The 16,158-nt window shown below is 35.3% G+C and overlaps 2 protein-coding genes and 1 long non-coding RNA gene across 3 annotated transcripts; all 3 read left to right on the top strand.

Moving 5' to 3' along the window:
• Positions 1–4,905: 4,905 nt before the first annotated feature.
• On the top strand, positions 4,906–8,618 carry LOC145039514 (uncharacterized). The gene is made up of 2 exons (XM_078987558.1): positions 4,906–5,512; positions 5,617–8,618. Exons 1-2 carry the CDS (start codon positions 4,906–4,908, stop codon positions 8,616–8,618), a joined length of 3,609 nt encoding a protein of 1,202 aa, XP_078843684.1.
• Positions 8,619–8,827: 209 nt separating this feature from the next.
• Positions 8,828–9,521, top strand: LOC145038764 (uncharacterized). Its single transcript, XR_013679558.1, has 3 exons — positions 8,828–8,954; positions 9,036–9,297; positions 9,437–9,521. It is a non-coding gene; the product is annotated as an uncharacterized LOC145038764 (long non-coding RNA).
• Positions 9,522–9,710: 189 nt separating this feature from the next.
• LOC145039513 (uncharacterized) lies at positions 9,711–10,986 on the top strand. Its single transcript, XM_078987557.1, has 5 exons — positions 9,711–9,747; positions 9,943–10,046; positions 10,131–10,285; positions 10,363–10,748; positions 10,816–10,986. Exons 1-5 carry the CDS (start codon positions 9,711–9,713, stop codon positions 10,863–10,865), a joined length of 732 nt encoding a protein of 243 aa, XP_078843683.1. The 3' UTR covers positions 10,866–10,986.
• The last annotated feature ends 5,172 nt before the right edge of the window (positions 10,987–16,158 follow it).

Raw genomic sequence — 16,158 nt, 5'->3', positions numbered from 1 at the left:
AACAATATGGGTGGAGTTTTGGAAAACTCCATAATAAAGGTTACAACTTTATTGTCCCTTAAGGTCCCATAAGTGTTTTGTGTTAAGGATCTGGTCCTTAATTTCCAATTGGTGCCATGAATGGGATTATGACCATATTTTTACCATTTTTGATATAGAATGGTGTGAGGCATGCATATGACATGCATGTCCATAAAGTTAAGATTTTTATGAGTCTTAAGTAAGTAATAAAGCCTTCTAAAAGGTATGGGATACTAACTTAACGAATTAAGCACTTAACTAAAAAGTAGAGTTGTGAACAATGTACGTGGCACGTACATTGGGTGTACGCGGCACAAAAGGTTGGGAAAGACCGACTGTTGAAAAGCACACTCTATGTTTCACATATGTATAGAATTAATTGGAACGAAAGTCAACTGACCGTTGACTTTTTGACCAGTCTGGCTTTTGGTCAACTATATAAGGATTAGGTATTGAAAAGGGAAAAATGATCTTTTGCCCAAGGATGTCAAATTATTGGACCGAGATCTTATTTTGGAGAAAGGGTGGGTCTTTTACCTTAATTTATAATTAGGGTTATTTATTTATTATTTAGTGATTTGAGGAAGACTCGGTGCCCCTAGCTTGACTTTGTGGGTTACATCCTGTCTATTGTTCAGGTGAGTGCTCATGTATGGACTTACTTATTATATGGACTATGTGGTATACGTATGTTAGACCATGAAATGCCTCTTGGAGGGAAACGGTCTGAGTACGACCAACTAGAGAAAAGCCTCTTGGAGGGAAACTAGTTGGATTAAAAAGGATGTAAGACAAGGAAAAGCCTCTTGGTGGAAAGTGGTTGATGCTAGGACAACTAGTGAAAAACCTCTCGGAAGAAATCTAGTTGTACTAGTGTTAAGTGTGCTAGCATATGTTATGTGATAGAATGTAAAGTGATACATTACTACTTTTTGTGAATGTGTACAATGTGAATTACATATGATATGCATAATGAATAAGTGTTATAATTACTCACTGAGCCTTAGACTTATAGATGCTACTTTATGTTTTAAGTTGCAGGTCTTTCAGGGTTAAAGGGTACGAAGCTGGCATAATTGGGATATCTGGAATTATCGGGGGGCATAACATCTACTTTATGTTCCTCTGTTATGATTTTGATTTCAAAACAAGAATTTAGCTTCCACGATTGATGAAGTTTTTATGCTATTATGTTTGATGATGTTATGGATGGACCCCCTCCCCCTTAGTATATATACACTCTGATCTTAATTTTTTTATGGTTAGTTTATGGGACGTTACATTGCTTCAAGAGAAGACTGCTTCCATTCATGTTGGTTACTTCAAGACTACCACTTGCTTCTATTATTTCCATTATTTATTTCGATTTTCAGAGTTGAATGATGATTTTAGAACCCTAAATCTTACTTTTCAAGTTTGTTTCTTGACAACACTAGCGATGGAGATGCTTGGAGGGTGCGACATCCATCATTCGCTTGTTCAGGGCATAACAAAATATAGGTAGGCTTTATTTTTAGTTCATTTTTAATTTTTTTTTTACTGAAATTGCCCTTGAGATTATTGACAACGTCAAATAAAACAAGGAAATTAGAAAGGGATGTATTGTTAATTTCACATTCATTTAACAGTTGAAATTGATAGGGTTGAAATTGATAGGGTTGAATCCCCGAGGACCCAATTGTTACCGAACTATGCAATAGGGAGCTGTGGTGTTAAAATCCCAATAGAAAGACAAAAGGACAAAAATGGAGAGCCCATAAGGACCAAGAGTATAATTTACTCTAAAATGTACAATAAACCCATTTATGTGCATACATCTTTTTTGATACATCGATAAGACTGGTTGTTAGTTGAAATTTAAAAACTGGACTAGTTGTTAGTTGAAATTTAAAAAGCTGAAAACTTGTAGTGGAAAACTAAAACTTTTAGGTTGCATTTAGTTACGGAAAAACAAATTTAATTTTCCATTTTTTGTTTTTCCTTTTCGATTTTCGTTTTTTGTTTTCATTTTTCATTGAAAAATTTAGAAAACACGTTTAGTTAAACTTATTCATTTTTCATTTTCAGTTTTAGAAAATTAGAAAACGTGTTTAGATGTGTATTTTTCTATCGGTTTTTATTTTTAGAAAACGGTAGCGGGTCGGCGGCAGTGGTGGTGATGACAGGCGATGGTGGTGGCGGCGGCAATTGTGTCAGTGGTGGTGATGACGGCGACAACGGTGGTGGTGGTGCTAGTGACGGGTTAGTGGTGGTGATGGTGATGGTAGGTCGGTGATTGTGGTGGTGGTGTTGGGTGGGTGGGTGGGGGTGCAAGTGTGTGTTTGTGGGGGTAGGTGTGGGTTTGTGTGTGTGTGGATGTGTGTGTCTATGAGGGTGGGGGTAGGTGTGGGTTTGTGTGTGTGTGTGTGTGTTTGTGGGGGTGTGGGTGGGTATGTGTGTGAGTGCGTTTGTGTGTGTGGGTGCGTTGGTGGGTATGTATGTATGTGTGTGTTTGTGGTTGGGTGGGTGTGGGTAAGTATGTATGTTGTGTGTGTCTGTGGGTGGGTATGTATGTGTGTGTGTGTTCGTGGGTTGGTGTGTGTGTGTATGGGTATGTATGTGTGTGTGTGTTTGTAGGTTGGTGTGTGTATGTGTGTGCGGGTGGGTGTGTGTGGAGGTGGGTATGTATGTGTGTGTGGCCGTGTGGGTGGGGGGTGTTAAGGTGGGGGCAAGTAGAGGTGGATAGGGTGGGGTGAGTGTGTGTTTATATTTTAGAAAAATTTTGAAATTAGAAAAATATGGAAAACAATGATTACCAGTTTTCCAAAAATTTCCAACCTCTTTGTAATTTTTGGAAAACAGAAAATTTTTATTTTCCGTAAAAAATTTAGAAAAATAGACGAACAAAATGCGTTTTCAAAATTCTCATTTTTTTTTGAATTTTTTTCCGGAAAACGGTCCATTTTTCCGCAACTAAATGCACCATTATTTATGTGGAAGGTGTTCAGTAATATATATATATATATATATATATATATATATATATATATATATATATATATATATATATATATATATATATATATATATATATATATATATATATGGGAGGGTTTAATTGAGAAAAAAAAAGGTTGACAATGGGGGAATCATTCTCAACCAATCATTTATTTTTGCCGCAAAAGGCTCCAACGTACCGGCGGAAATGGGAAACGAATGCACATGTGTTTTCCAACATAACATATTTCCTTAAACTATGCTAATCATTACCTTAATATATACAAAAACATAGTTTTTTTCGTTTTTTTAATTTTAATAAGCTATTTTTATCAAAATATGATTTTAAATATACCAAAATTCATGATTTTTTATTCTCTACAAATAGACATGTATATTGATATAGTTTTAAGATAAATTTTTTTTTTTATTATTTTATATTTTCAGCTATCGTTATTCATAAATGAATAACAATGCATCATGTTTTATTACAGTACATTCGTTTTTCACTTATTAATAAAAAGTATGATTTTTTTTTTACAATATAAGTATCATTCATATATGAATATAGCATATAATAAACATAGTATATTTATATTTTAATATTGGACGATGAATTCACTTGTGAATATTAATATAGTATATTTACTTGTGAATATTATATGGTATATTCACTTATGAGTATTAAAAGATATTTCATATGTGAATATTACATAGTATTACATGGTATATCACATGTGAATATTACAGAGTATATTCACATATGAATATTACAAGGTATATTCACTTATGAATATTGAAGGTATTTTGACAAATATATATAATTTTTATATGTTATTCACATATGAATAACATATATTCACTTATGAATATTATTTAGATGATATATATATATATATATATATATATATATATATATATATATATATATATATATATAATTTAGATGATATATTCACTTATGAATATTACACAGTATATTCACATATGAATATTACAAGGTATATTCACTTATGAATATTGAAGGTATTTTGACAAATATATATAATTTTTATATGTTATTCACATATGAATAACATACAGACGTGCATATTTGTTTTGTGTTTTTAATAATCATATACTGATTCAGGTGAGAAAACATATTCATATGTGAATATAACGTGGTAATTTAGTTTATGCATTTCATCAAACAGTTGGAGTGCAAACAAGTTAACTATTTTAAAAATGTTAAAAACATCAAGTTATCAATTCAAAATCATCATATACTTCCGATTTCGACTTTAGATGCGACATCCTATCTCTCATCGATTTCTCAATTTGATTTTGATTTCCGAAAATTCAATTGGGAACCTGTGAATACCAATTCTAAGTCCCTCAATGTTGACTGTGATTGCAAGTCCAGAACTCCGATTTCAATTTAATGAATAGCGAACAAATTCCGGTTTAGTTGAAGAAATCTGGATGATTATTGAAGGTTGGAGGAAAATTTTTGATGATGAACGAACGGTTATCGAATTCTCTATAGTTACGTATTTGAGATTGAAAGTTATTATGATATTTACAAGTTTGTCACCGTGTCTTTTATGCTTAGATTAAATGAGTGGCTGAGAATGATTCCTCCATTGTCAACTTTTTTTTATTTTATCAATTGAACCCAGCTCTCTCTCTCTCTCTCTCTCTCTATATATATATATATATATATATATATATATATATATATATATATATATATATATATATATATATATACTTTTCAATGATGTTCCGGATAGACGCTACACTCCTCCCGCGCCTGGTACTTTGGGATGCATTGTTTTTGGTGACGACTGTGTCAGTAGTAGATACGATATACTTATACATTCTAAGGGTGGTCAGGCACAGCGGGTTAGTAACCTCCATCCAAGTTACATGCCACTGCAATACCCTCTGCTTTTCCCGTATGGTGAGGACGGGTGGTCACCTAGGCTGAAACTTTTCAAAGAATCGGGTTCTAAAGCTAGAAACTTAACAGTGAACATGTACTATAGTTATCAGATACACGCACGTTGTAATATACACTCTCTTATACTTAATTCATGTAGATTGTTTCAACAGTTTTTAGTTGATGCTTATACATGTATCGAACAGTCTCGTCTTGAATTCTATCAAAATAATCAGGAACATCTTAGATCTGACTTCATCAGTGGGATCTATGATGCACTTTGTAACGGAGATACAGAAAGTCGTTCTGTTGGTAGACATGTGCTTTTGCCCCCTTCTTTTGTCGGTGGCCCCCGATACATGTACAGCCACTATCAAGATGCCCTCTCCATTTGTAGAGAACATGGGAATCCACAATATTTTATCACCTTTACATGCAATGTGAAGTGGCCAGAATTTAGACGATACATGTTGCTCCATAATCAAAACGATGTACATAGTAGAGCCGATATCATTTCACGTGTTTTCCACATGAAAGTAAAGACCTTTATAAGATTTCTTAAAGAAGACAAAACATTTGGACCTGTCGTAGCACGTAAGTCGTATATATTAATTCTTAGTTAAATATATATAGATTATTTTTGTCTCTTTCATTTCTGCGTTACTTCACAATAATTTTAAACGACTTCTTTTTTGTAGACCTGTACACAATTGAATTCCAAAAGTGGGGCTTACCTCATTGTCATACGCTGTTGTGGGTCGCTGCATCACATAAAATACAAGAGCCTTCTGACATTGATGCATATGTTACTGCTGAACTGCCAGATCCATCATCAGAACCATTATTATACCACACCGTTACAACGTGTATGATCCATGGTCCATGTGGTTTGGTAAATGTAAATGCTCCATGTATGAAAGATGACAAATGTAAAAAAAAATTTCCAAAACCATTCCAACACTGTACAGCCTTTGACAAAGAGGGTTATGCACATTATAACAGAGATTGTGTGGCACATCATACACTACAGAATGGGATCCAGGTAGATAATAGATATCTTGTCCCATACAACAAAAGGTTATGCAGTCGTTTTGACGCTCATATTAATGTGGAGTACTGTGGTTGGAATATGATGATAAAATATTTGTTCAAATATGTTTCCAAAGGAATGGAGTGGGTAAGGTTTGTTGTTCAGAAAAATGTGTCGGTTGGTCAACGTACCACCTCTTCACAACACATTGTCATCAACGAAATACGAAATTTTGTTGACGGTCGTTACCTTTGCCCTCACGAGGCTGCCTGGCGTATTTTTGATTTTCGCATTCATGAGCGCGAGCCGTCAGTCACGATACTCCCAGTTCATCTCCCAGATAAGCAGACAGTTTACTTCAAAGAAAACACTCTCATCCATGATGTTGTTCAACATCCAGATTTCGGTTACAGTCTACTATTAGGATGGTTTGAAAATAATAAGTGGGAATCATTAGGAACAAATCTCACTTATGTTGCGTTTCCCACAAAGTATTGGTGGGATAAGGATGCAAAAATCTGGAAACGAAGAAAACGTATGACAAACAGTGCGATAGGTAGACTTATATTTGTGCACCCTTCTGCAGGGGAATTGTTCTATCTACGAATGTTGCTTTGTCATCAGGTTGGTTGCACATCCTATGAGGATATCCGTACCGTTTGCAACAAGGTCTATCCAAATTTTCGTGCTGCATGTGATGCATTGGGCCTGATTGGAGAAGACAAAGAATGGATGACCGCATTTACTGAAGCATCTGAGTGGGCAACTTCATTCCAACTAAGATCACTTTTCTGTCGCTTGCTTCTTCACTGTGACGTTAGCGATCCTATGTCCCTGTGGGAAATTGGATGGAGAAAAATGAGTGACGACTTACTGTACAATATCAATTCACAGAAATTGGGATCAAATTTACATATAGGTGATGCTCATTTACAACAATTGGTTCTGTTTGAGCTGGAAGGAATTCTTCAGTCCTCGACTCCTTCGAAATCAGTCACTGACTTCCATCTGCCGAAACCAACGGAAGAGACAATTAGACTACTGCAAAATCGACTGATTCTAGAAGAGACATCATATGACACAGACACACTCAAAGTAGACCACCAACGCATGCTATCACAATTAAATAGTGAACAACTCCACATTTATAAGTTGGTTGTCTCGTCTGAAAAAGACGGACAACAGGTTCTCCTGCTCATTTACGGACATGGCGGGACAGGCAAGACATTTCTTTGGACTACATTACTTGCATACTTCCGCTCTATTGGGAAGATCGCACTTGCTGTGGCTGCATCGGGCATAGCATCATTGTTTCTACCATCGGGTAGAACTGCTCATTCCAGATTTAGTATACCGATTGACCTTTCGCAAAAAGCCGCATGCAACATTTCAAAGAAAACCCTACTTGCGGAGTTATTGAAACGTACGCCTATCATTATCTGGGATGAGGCCCCAATGAATGATAGGCGTTGTTTCGAATGCCTGGACCGTTCCTTAAGAGATATTCTAGATTGTGATACTAAGGTGTTTGGTGGAATGTCCGTACTGTTAGGAGGGGATTTTCGTCAAACATTACCTGTTTCCCCAAAAAGTACAATCTCACATATCATTAGTTTGACTTTACCCAAATCATACCTATGGCCATGTTTTACAGTTTATAAGATAAACCATAATATGCGTCTATTGAGTACGGGCACCTATTCAGAATCAGAGCTATCTGTATCAGAATTTGCAGCATGGTTACTAAACGTTGGGGATGGTGTTTTAGGAGAATCAGATCCTATTGATAAAAAAGACACAAAATGGATTGAAATACCCTCTTCCCTCACTATACTACCAGGAGAAAATGCATTGAAAAATCTTATAAATTTTGTATATGGTGACGGGATTCTTCTCAATCCTTCTCCATCTGTATTGGCAGGTAGGGCGATTGTATGTCCAAAGAATGATACGACGAACATAATAAACGAGCTCGTCCTAGAACTTACCCCTAACAAGACAACATCTTATAGAAGTGTTGACACAATAGAATCTAATGGAAACCAATCTTTAGAATTTAACACTTTCTATCCAGTCGAATACCTGAACGGGCTCACCTTTCCTGCTATCCCACCCCACAAACTATCACTGAAAATTAACACTCCTATTATGCTAATAAGAAATATCAACCAAAGAGAAGGTTTATGCAACGGTACACGGTTAATTGTTACACAGTTATTGCCAAACGTGATACAGGCAACAATAATTACTGGCACATCCATCGGAAAACAAGTGTACCTGCTCCGTATAAAATTTATACACAAAAGCCCTGAAATCCCTTTTACCTTCATTAGAAAGCAATTCCCAGTCAAGGTTTGTTATGCCATGACAATTAACAAAAGCCAGGGTCAATCACTATCTAAAATCGGAGTTTTTTTGCCGGAACCAGTTTTCACACATGGACAACTTTATGTTGCCCTCTCTCGTGCTACATCTCCACAGTCTATTAAAGTACTGATACAATCTGATGTTGGTGGTGCACATAGCAAAACAAAAAATGTTGTCTTTACAGATTTCTTGCGCACAATTACTATTTGTGAGGTCGAATGCATATCCATCTTTTGTAAACATAAATCATCTTACATCAGACTCTTACTGCCTTTCTGTATTACAATAACCAGCAAAATATGAATATATTTTCTTATAGAACAACGTGCAATACCTGCCTGTCTTCCGAGTCTTGTATCATATTGATGTTCTACAAACATATATTATAATACATCACATCTTTATTGATTGATCATATCATAGTACATTTCTAAACATATACAATTTTCCTTGAAGAAAAACATCTAATATCCAGTTTTTTTTCTCAAACCTTGTGTCAGCCACATGTCTGAAATATTCACTGCAATCTCAGAGCTGGGGTATGCATCTCCGGGAACAGCACTGCAGGTACGCATTCTCCGTACATGGACGCCACAAGTCCGAGGTCATGAAACCTGGTTTTTAGCGATCGACAAATATGTAAGTTTCTGAACCATCTTATTAATATTCATCCATTCCATGCATAAGCTCACTTCCACGTGCTTCCTACTAATATATCAGGGTGATGCAATCCAAATTCTTGGTCAAAGAAAGGATCAAGGCTTTGTACAGTTTGCTCTTGCTATTTCTAAATGCTACACGTTGACTAAATATGGATGTGGAGAACCAGACGCATACCAGAAATGGTTACACAATCCAGTATACATCGCTGTTGGCACCGCGTCCTGTATTACCTCTATCCCAGACACAGTTACTATTCCAACACACTGGTTTAACTTCATACCAAAAAGCCAAATACCAGCTTATATCAACCAATACCCAGGTATTAGATTACATAAATGGACTACAAAATATTGACATAACAATACATGCTCTTTTACAAACTACTTTCAATATTATTATGTTGTACATACCTCTTACACAACACGTATGTAACATATTAGTTGTCATTCATTGTGCAGATTTCTTAGGAGTTTTCGTTAAACTGGTGGCCTGTATTAAGAAAAACGATGAACCTTACCTGCTCCTCATTCTAAGGAATGAATTGTAAGTGTTGCACCTTTTGAAAATATACATATATACTAATTACCATACTTAAAACATGCAATCAACAGTGGTGAAGATATTGTGATAAGCTTGTGGAAAGAATGCACTGACGCACCTTCAAAATTTAATCGGAATGCAATTCAGAATGCACTTGCTCCTACTGTCATTGTTGTCACAAACGTCCGAATCATGGATTATGGTGGTACGTTTGATGAAAAACCAATGTGTATTATTACTGATACAAAAACTAAAAGAATCTAAAATAATCACAAAAACTTCATTTCAAGGTTCATTAAGATTAGGAACTAGTAGTGCAACCCACATATACGTAAATCCACCTATCAAAGAAACAGATACACTTCTAGACAGGTACCATTCTAAAAACAATATATTATAATCATGTTTATGTCTATACTAACAGTCTCTAAAATTCACAGCTACAAGATAAATGTTGCTTCAATACCTCTGTTTGGACTTCCAGTGCCACTTACAGAGATAAATGAGAAAAAACATTCAGATCTCTTGGTACACTTATACTCTGTCAAAGTTATATCCACCTTCCCTTTATCAATATTATCAGATATATTATAGATTTTGATTCTTTAATAGGAAAAAACTTTTACAGCAGAGGCATCCATAATAGAGTACCTTTTTTCAGATTATTGGTACCAAGTTTTCTATCCACAGTGTAAGATATCAACACTAAAACAAGGAAAGGACTGGTTCTGTCCATCACACAGAACGATCACCTCTCCAACTCCCATGTAAGTGACAACACCCTCAAAACAAAAATTGAAATATATAAACAAATTCTATGAACTCATATCATTCATGCACACAGGTACAAGCTTATGGCAACAATTACGGACCCAACTTCCTCAATGACGGTTACCTTATCTGGCAACGCTGGCCAGAAAATATTTGGAACAACAGCAGATAAACTCATACTAGAAGGCGACCCAAACCATAGGAAAAAATTGCCCAACATTATAAAAGAGACCGAAGGTATCACAAAAAAGATGAAATTAAGGATCACAAACACGTCAACTGAAAGGAACATCCGTTTCATAATAACTGATATCGAAGACAACTCTTCTCAATCATCATCAATAACAACCCCACCTTCAGAAAATACATCCTCCTCTAATGTTCCTCATAAAACACCTACGTGTTCATCCGCACAAAATCAACCCAAAGTCAAGAGGGCATTAAATTTTGAAAATACAGGTAATACTCATTACACATTAAACAAGTATACCAGAAAAAACAACTGATTGTTAACATTACATCACAGGTATGGACAAATCTGATGCAGGCCCGAAACGAGCACGTCGGTCGCAATAAAGACAATGGCTTTGTGTACCAGTTCTATATTGCTAACCCTTTGTTTATCTCCACTTCCTATTACCTCTGTAGTACCAACCCTTTTACTACTATTCCTACTAACTTAAAAACCATATCATATTTTGCGTATGTAATGTAACCTTATAAAATTACCATGAATATATCAACAGTGTTTACTGAGTCCTATAAAATATTAGATTATTAAAAAAAATCACAACATTTATGTTACTCATAAAACAAATTACAACATTACACATGTACTATTCCTTTACAAAATTACCATGCATATATCAGCATAAAAAAATATCCACCGCAACATACCAACATTACTCATTCTTTAAAAAGTAATGACTACCTTCCTTACTTGTACTAAAAAACAGCAGCCATAAAAAAAATTAAGCTTTTTATAATCTAAGATATTGACATGCTGGTCCCAAAAAACTTACTATTAAAAAAAAAAAAAATAAGAACAACATCCGATACTACGTAAACAACTCTCTACTACCATTATATATACATTACTATAAAAAAAACTCAAGTTCAACCCCAATAGTGTTAATAACAAATATTTTAATCATATACACACCTACACAATATAGGCTGCATTACTAATACCACCAAAACAGGCCACCTCACACCCTAAATACAATTGCATGCAATGACTTATCTAACCTACTATAACAACAATGCCACCCAGAGAAATTTAGATATACACACGTCATTGATTAACCACACCCATAACATCCCCCCCCCCCCTCCACTCTTTTCATAAATTCTATAAAAAGCCAACAACTGAAACACGTACAATAGGCATATTAAAAGATGAACAACCAACAATTCCACGACGTGCTCCTCTCACTCATTGCTTACATTCGAGAAGTAGCAGATCTTACTGAAGCAGCTCAGACGAAATTACAAGAAGGCTTCACCATGGATGAAACCTCTCACACCTGTCTCTCGACTGACAACCCCATCTCCAGAATCCTAAAAACAATCCTGCAAGATACCAAAGAGGAGGACCAGTCCATGGAAGACAACATCTCCTTCATGCTTGGATCAATTCATAAACGGATTGGAAAATACAAACGCACAATCAAAGATACAACTGATGACTAAACGATGGCGTTGTCTTTATGTTTCCCTATGTTTATTTCCTTTACGTTTATGTTGCGTTCATTCCTATCCTTTGGTGTTATCATGTAAAATACCTTCCATATGGGTATATAAATAAATATTATATTACAAACCAACGTACCTTACATAAGCAGTTAACCCACGACCCTCCAATCCACATAACGTCAAACTATCCATTGACAATTCCCACATAAATATTTATCATCATTTAAATGCAACACAGCGCCAAAGGCGCACACTTGATTCCTGCTAGTTTGTATTATTTCTTACAAACTTGTTTGTTAACAATTATCAATATTTTACAGTCTTGAAATCGGTCTTGACGGCTGATTAATCCTTTAGCGACCTTGAATAGATTACGATTAAAATGCTTGATGGAAATTGGTCAAAATCGGTCAAACCCGGACTTAACGGCGTTGGCGGTCACAGGCGGGAAATATTTAAAACTTAAAAAAAATCAAATATTACACCAAAATTTTAAAATTTTAAATTTTTAAGCTTTCAAATTTTAAAATATTAGACTAAAATTTTTAAAATTTCAAAATTTTAAAATATAAATTTTCCAAATACTTAATTTTTAAGGAAATATTAGTTTTTAAACAATTTTATTAATAATTTAGGGTTCCCGATTAATCGCGGATTAATCCCCGCTGAGTGTGATTAATCGTTTATCGTCAGTCGACCGCCGAACTACCGCCGAACGATTTTTACAATCTTGATATTTTCTGGCATTCATATATATATATATATACTATCTTATAAAACAAATTTCACTATTTCTAAAAATAAATTGAATAAAATAATAATATTTTTGTAAGACGTCCAAATCATTAAGCTAATTGTACAACTAATCACTAATAAAATAATATTAAAATTTAAACAAACTCCTATAAATCTTCTCTTCCAAGGTTTTGATCAGATCTTTTTTCATCCAAATAAATATTCAACACCCTATAATTTGATCATTTCATGAATTTTCTTTATTTTTAATATGATATGTTTCATAAAACAAACTAATAATTGAATTGAAAATAATCATTCTCTATCGAAAAGAAATTAATTGTCGAAACAAATTATTTGTCGTCCGCCGCTTTGCGCGAGTAAACGGCTAGTATATATATATATATATATATATATATATATATATATATATATATATATATATATATATATATATATATATATGACAAAATTGCGAAAATGGTCCCTGTGGTATGCAAAATTTTGGGGTTTTAGTACAAACCACGAGTTTTTTTGGAACCATAGTCCTTTTGGAGTGGTTTCTATGTGGTTTTGGTCCCTGACTTAACTCCCGTAAAGTTGGAACTGTTAAGCCCCCTCACGTGCCTCACACGTGAGGGTAATTTCGTCATTTCATATGCCAGGGACCATTTTTGCATAAACGTTTTTTTGGATTAATTAACATTTACCCCTCATTTACTTTCCCCAACACTCGTCAACTCCCCAACTCCCTCCTTCTTGCTTCTGCTCCATTGAACCTGCAAAAAACCCTCGTTAGATAATCGATACTACACATATAAGGGCATACGTTTAATATGAAATGGTGTTCGTAATGTGGCATATCAGACCAAAACACGAAGATGTTGATGTATCAACTGTATATGGTAAGCTGCTCTGTTTTCTTTAACTTTTATACTTTGCATTTTCTTATTGATTTAGAACAAAAAAATGCAAAATTTTAACTTTGTTAATACGTATAATTTTGATTTTTAGCTGGTGCACCCACATGGTTTAGTATTAAGCTTCATCACGGTGGGAAATTTACTAAATTACCTGATATAAAGTACATTGGAGGTGAAGTGCGTTATGTTGATTATCTGGACATTGATGAGTTTTCTGTGCATGAACTTGATGCCATAATGCTTGACCTAGGTTACCCAGACCCACGGAATTCTGAATTCGCTGATGAATCCCCAGTTATATACTACCATTTTAGGATACCCAATGGTGACTTTCAATTTGGTCTTAGAGCTTTAAGGAATGATCAGGATGTGATCAACCTTTCTAAATACATTGCACATAACAAGCTGATTGAGGTGTACACAGAGCATGGAAAGACAAATTTATTGACTTACTTCATGTCACCAAATGCAAAGGGTAAAGTTGTCATTGAGGAATTACCATAAAATGATGATCAAGGGGCTGAAGTTGAGGGTCAAGTTCATGCAGATTCTCCAATGAAAAATGTGAACCATGGTAATGGTGAGCCTATTGGTGAGTTCATGTCTCTGATTCTTTTTGGGAGTAAGAATGATAGTTTCTCACCAGAGTATAGAAGGGGTAGGGTTGGGAATTCCAAAATAGGTGAAAGTTCTTGTAGCAAGAGGCTTAATTTAGATTATATTGATGAGGTTGTTCACATTTCAAAGGAAAAGAATGATGATCTGGATGGTTCAACTAATGTTCAGGAGGCAGCAACTTGTGTTCATATTGATGAGATGGATGGTGTTAGGGAGGCTGCAAATGTTGGTCAAGAGGCATCAACTTTTGATGAAGAAGGCTACAACACCCCCCTGTTAATAATGCTGATGAACAATTGAATGAGTTATTTGATAACCTTATGGAAAATTTGATTGGGAGTGATGATGATAATGCAGAGTATGAAGGGGATGGAGAATCTGAAGAGGGTAATCAAGAGTATGAAGAGGATGATGAATCTCAAGAAAGTGATCCAAATTTTGAAGAGTATGATGAATCTGAAAATAGTGATCCAGAGTATGAAGAAGATGAGAGACAAATAGAAGATGAAGATCATATGGATGACATAATGGATGTTGACAACAATATACAGGATGTGGATGTGGACATGGGAGACTTCACTCTCAGTGTTGAAAGTGATGTGGAAGGTTCTTGTATAAATGTTGTTCATGGGCATGAACCTGAAGATATGGAAGTGATTAACAATGAGGAATTTGAATCTTTGGATGAAGGATCCGACCAAGACAGAGAGAGAAGAGCTCTTATCAATAATTTGAGAAAAGAAAAAAGGTGCAGTCTTGGGGTAGTACATAAACAATCTTTTTCAGTTGGAGATAAATTTAATAGTAAAAAAGAATTAAAGGAGGCATTGATTTGCATGCACTAGAATCAAGAAGGAATCTTTTCTTTAAAAAAATGACAATGTAAGGCTTAGGGCACAGTGTAGAGGTGTTGTACCTGTCACCAATAAAGGCCAAGTGGGTAGTCAAGCTACCACTTCAAAAAGAAAGGGTAAAGAATTAAAGACACAAAAAGTAACATGTGGTTGGTACATTCATGCATCTAGGTCAAATCCTGAATCCGACTGGTTTATAAGGACCTTAAACCAAACTCACACATGTTTGCAAACAAGGAAACTCAGGGCTTGTACTGCTTCTTTAATCAGCAAGAAAATCTTTGATCAAGTTGAGGCGAATCCAGATATACCTTTGAGAGCCATACAAGATCACTTCCAAAAGACCTACCAAGTGGGTGTTAGTATGGACAAGGTGTTCAGGGCAAAGGATAAGGCAAGAAAGCATATAACTGGTGACTACACAAAGCAGTATGAACTGTTGAGGGACTATGTTCTCGAACTTCAAGCCACCAACCCAGACACCATAGTGAAAATAGATGTATGTTCTGAGCCTAACCCTGATTCCCCAACTAGGCAGTTTAGAAGAATTTATGTGTGCTTGGGTCCACTGAAAAAAGGGTTCAAGGCATGCCTTAGGGACTTATTAGGTTTTGATGGTGCCTTCATGAAAGGACCATTCCCTGGGCAAGTCCTTTCAGCAGTTGGTCTTGATTCCAATAATGGAATTTACCCATTAGCATATGGGATTGTTGAGTCTGAAAACACAGAAAGCTGGAAATGGTTTTTAAATAACCTTGGGGATGACTTGGACCTTGGAAGAAACTCAAATTTTACTTTCATAAGTGACAGGAAAAAGGTAAAGTTGGAAGTAGTTTTTATATATTTGGTCATTTAAAGTGTGGTTGTAAGTTAATTATAATGATTGACAATTAATTTTTGCAGGGTTTACATACTGCAGTTGAGCAAATTTTTCCCAATGCTGAGCATAGATATTGTATCAGACATATTCATGACAATATGAGGAAAAGATGGAGGCAAACAGAGTACAGGGACCACTTATGGAGGTGTGCATCAGCTACCACC

The sequence above is a fragment of the Lactuca saligna genome, chromosome 4, assembly GCF_052625555.1.
Source record: "Lactuca saligna cultivar CGN05327 chromosome 4, ASM5262555v1, whole genome shotgun sequence".
Lineage (NCBI taxonomy): Eukaryota > Viridiplantae > Streptophyta > Magnoliopsida > Asterales > Asteraceae > Lactuca > Lactuca saligna.
This window is presented reverse-complemented; position numbering and strand designations above follow the sequence as displayed.

Coding starts and splice junctions, on each gene's coding strand:
- LOC145039514 (XM_078987558.1), top strand. CDS start 4,906: ATGCCACTGCAATACCCTCTGCTTTTCCCGTATGGTGAGGACGGGTGG. Junction 5,513..5,616: donor ATTTGGACCTGTCGTAGCAC/GTAAGTCGTATA, acceptor TCTTTTTTGTAG/ACCTGTACACAATTGAATTC.
- LOC145039513 (XM_078987557.1), top strand. CDS start 9,711: ATGGATTATGGTGGTACGTTTGATGAAAAACCAATGT. Junction 10,047..10,130: donor AAAAACATTCAGATCTCTTG/GTACACTTATAC, acceptor ATTCTTTAATAG/GAAAAAACTTTTACAGCAGA. Junction 10,749..10,815: donor ATTAAATTTTGAAAATACAG/GTAATACTCATT, acceptor ATTACATCACAG/GTATGGACAAATCTGATGCA.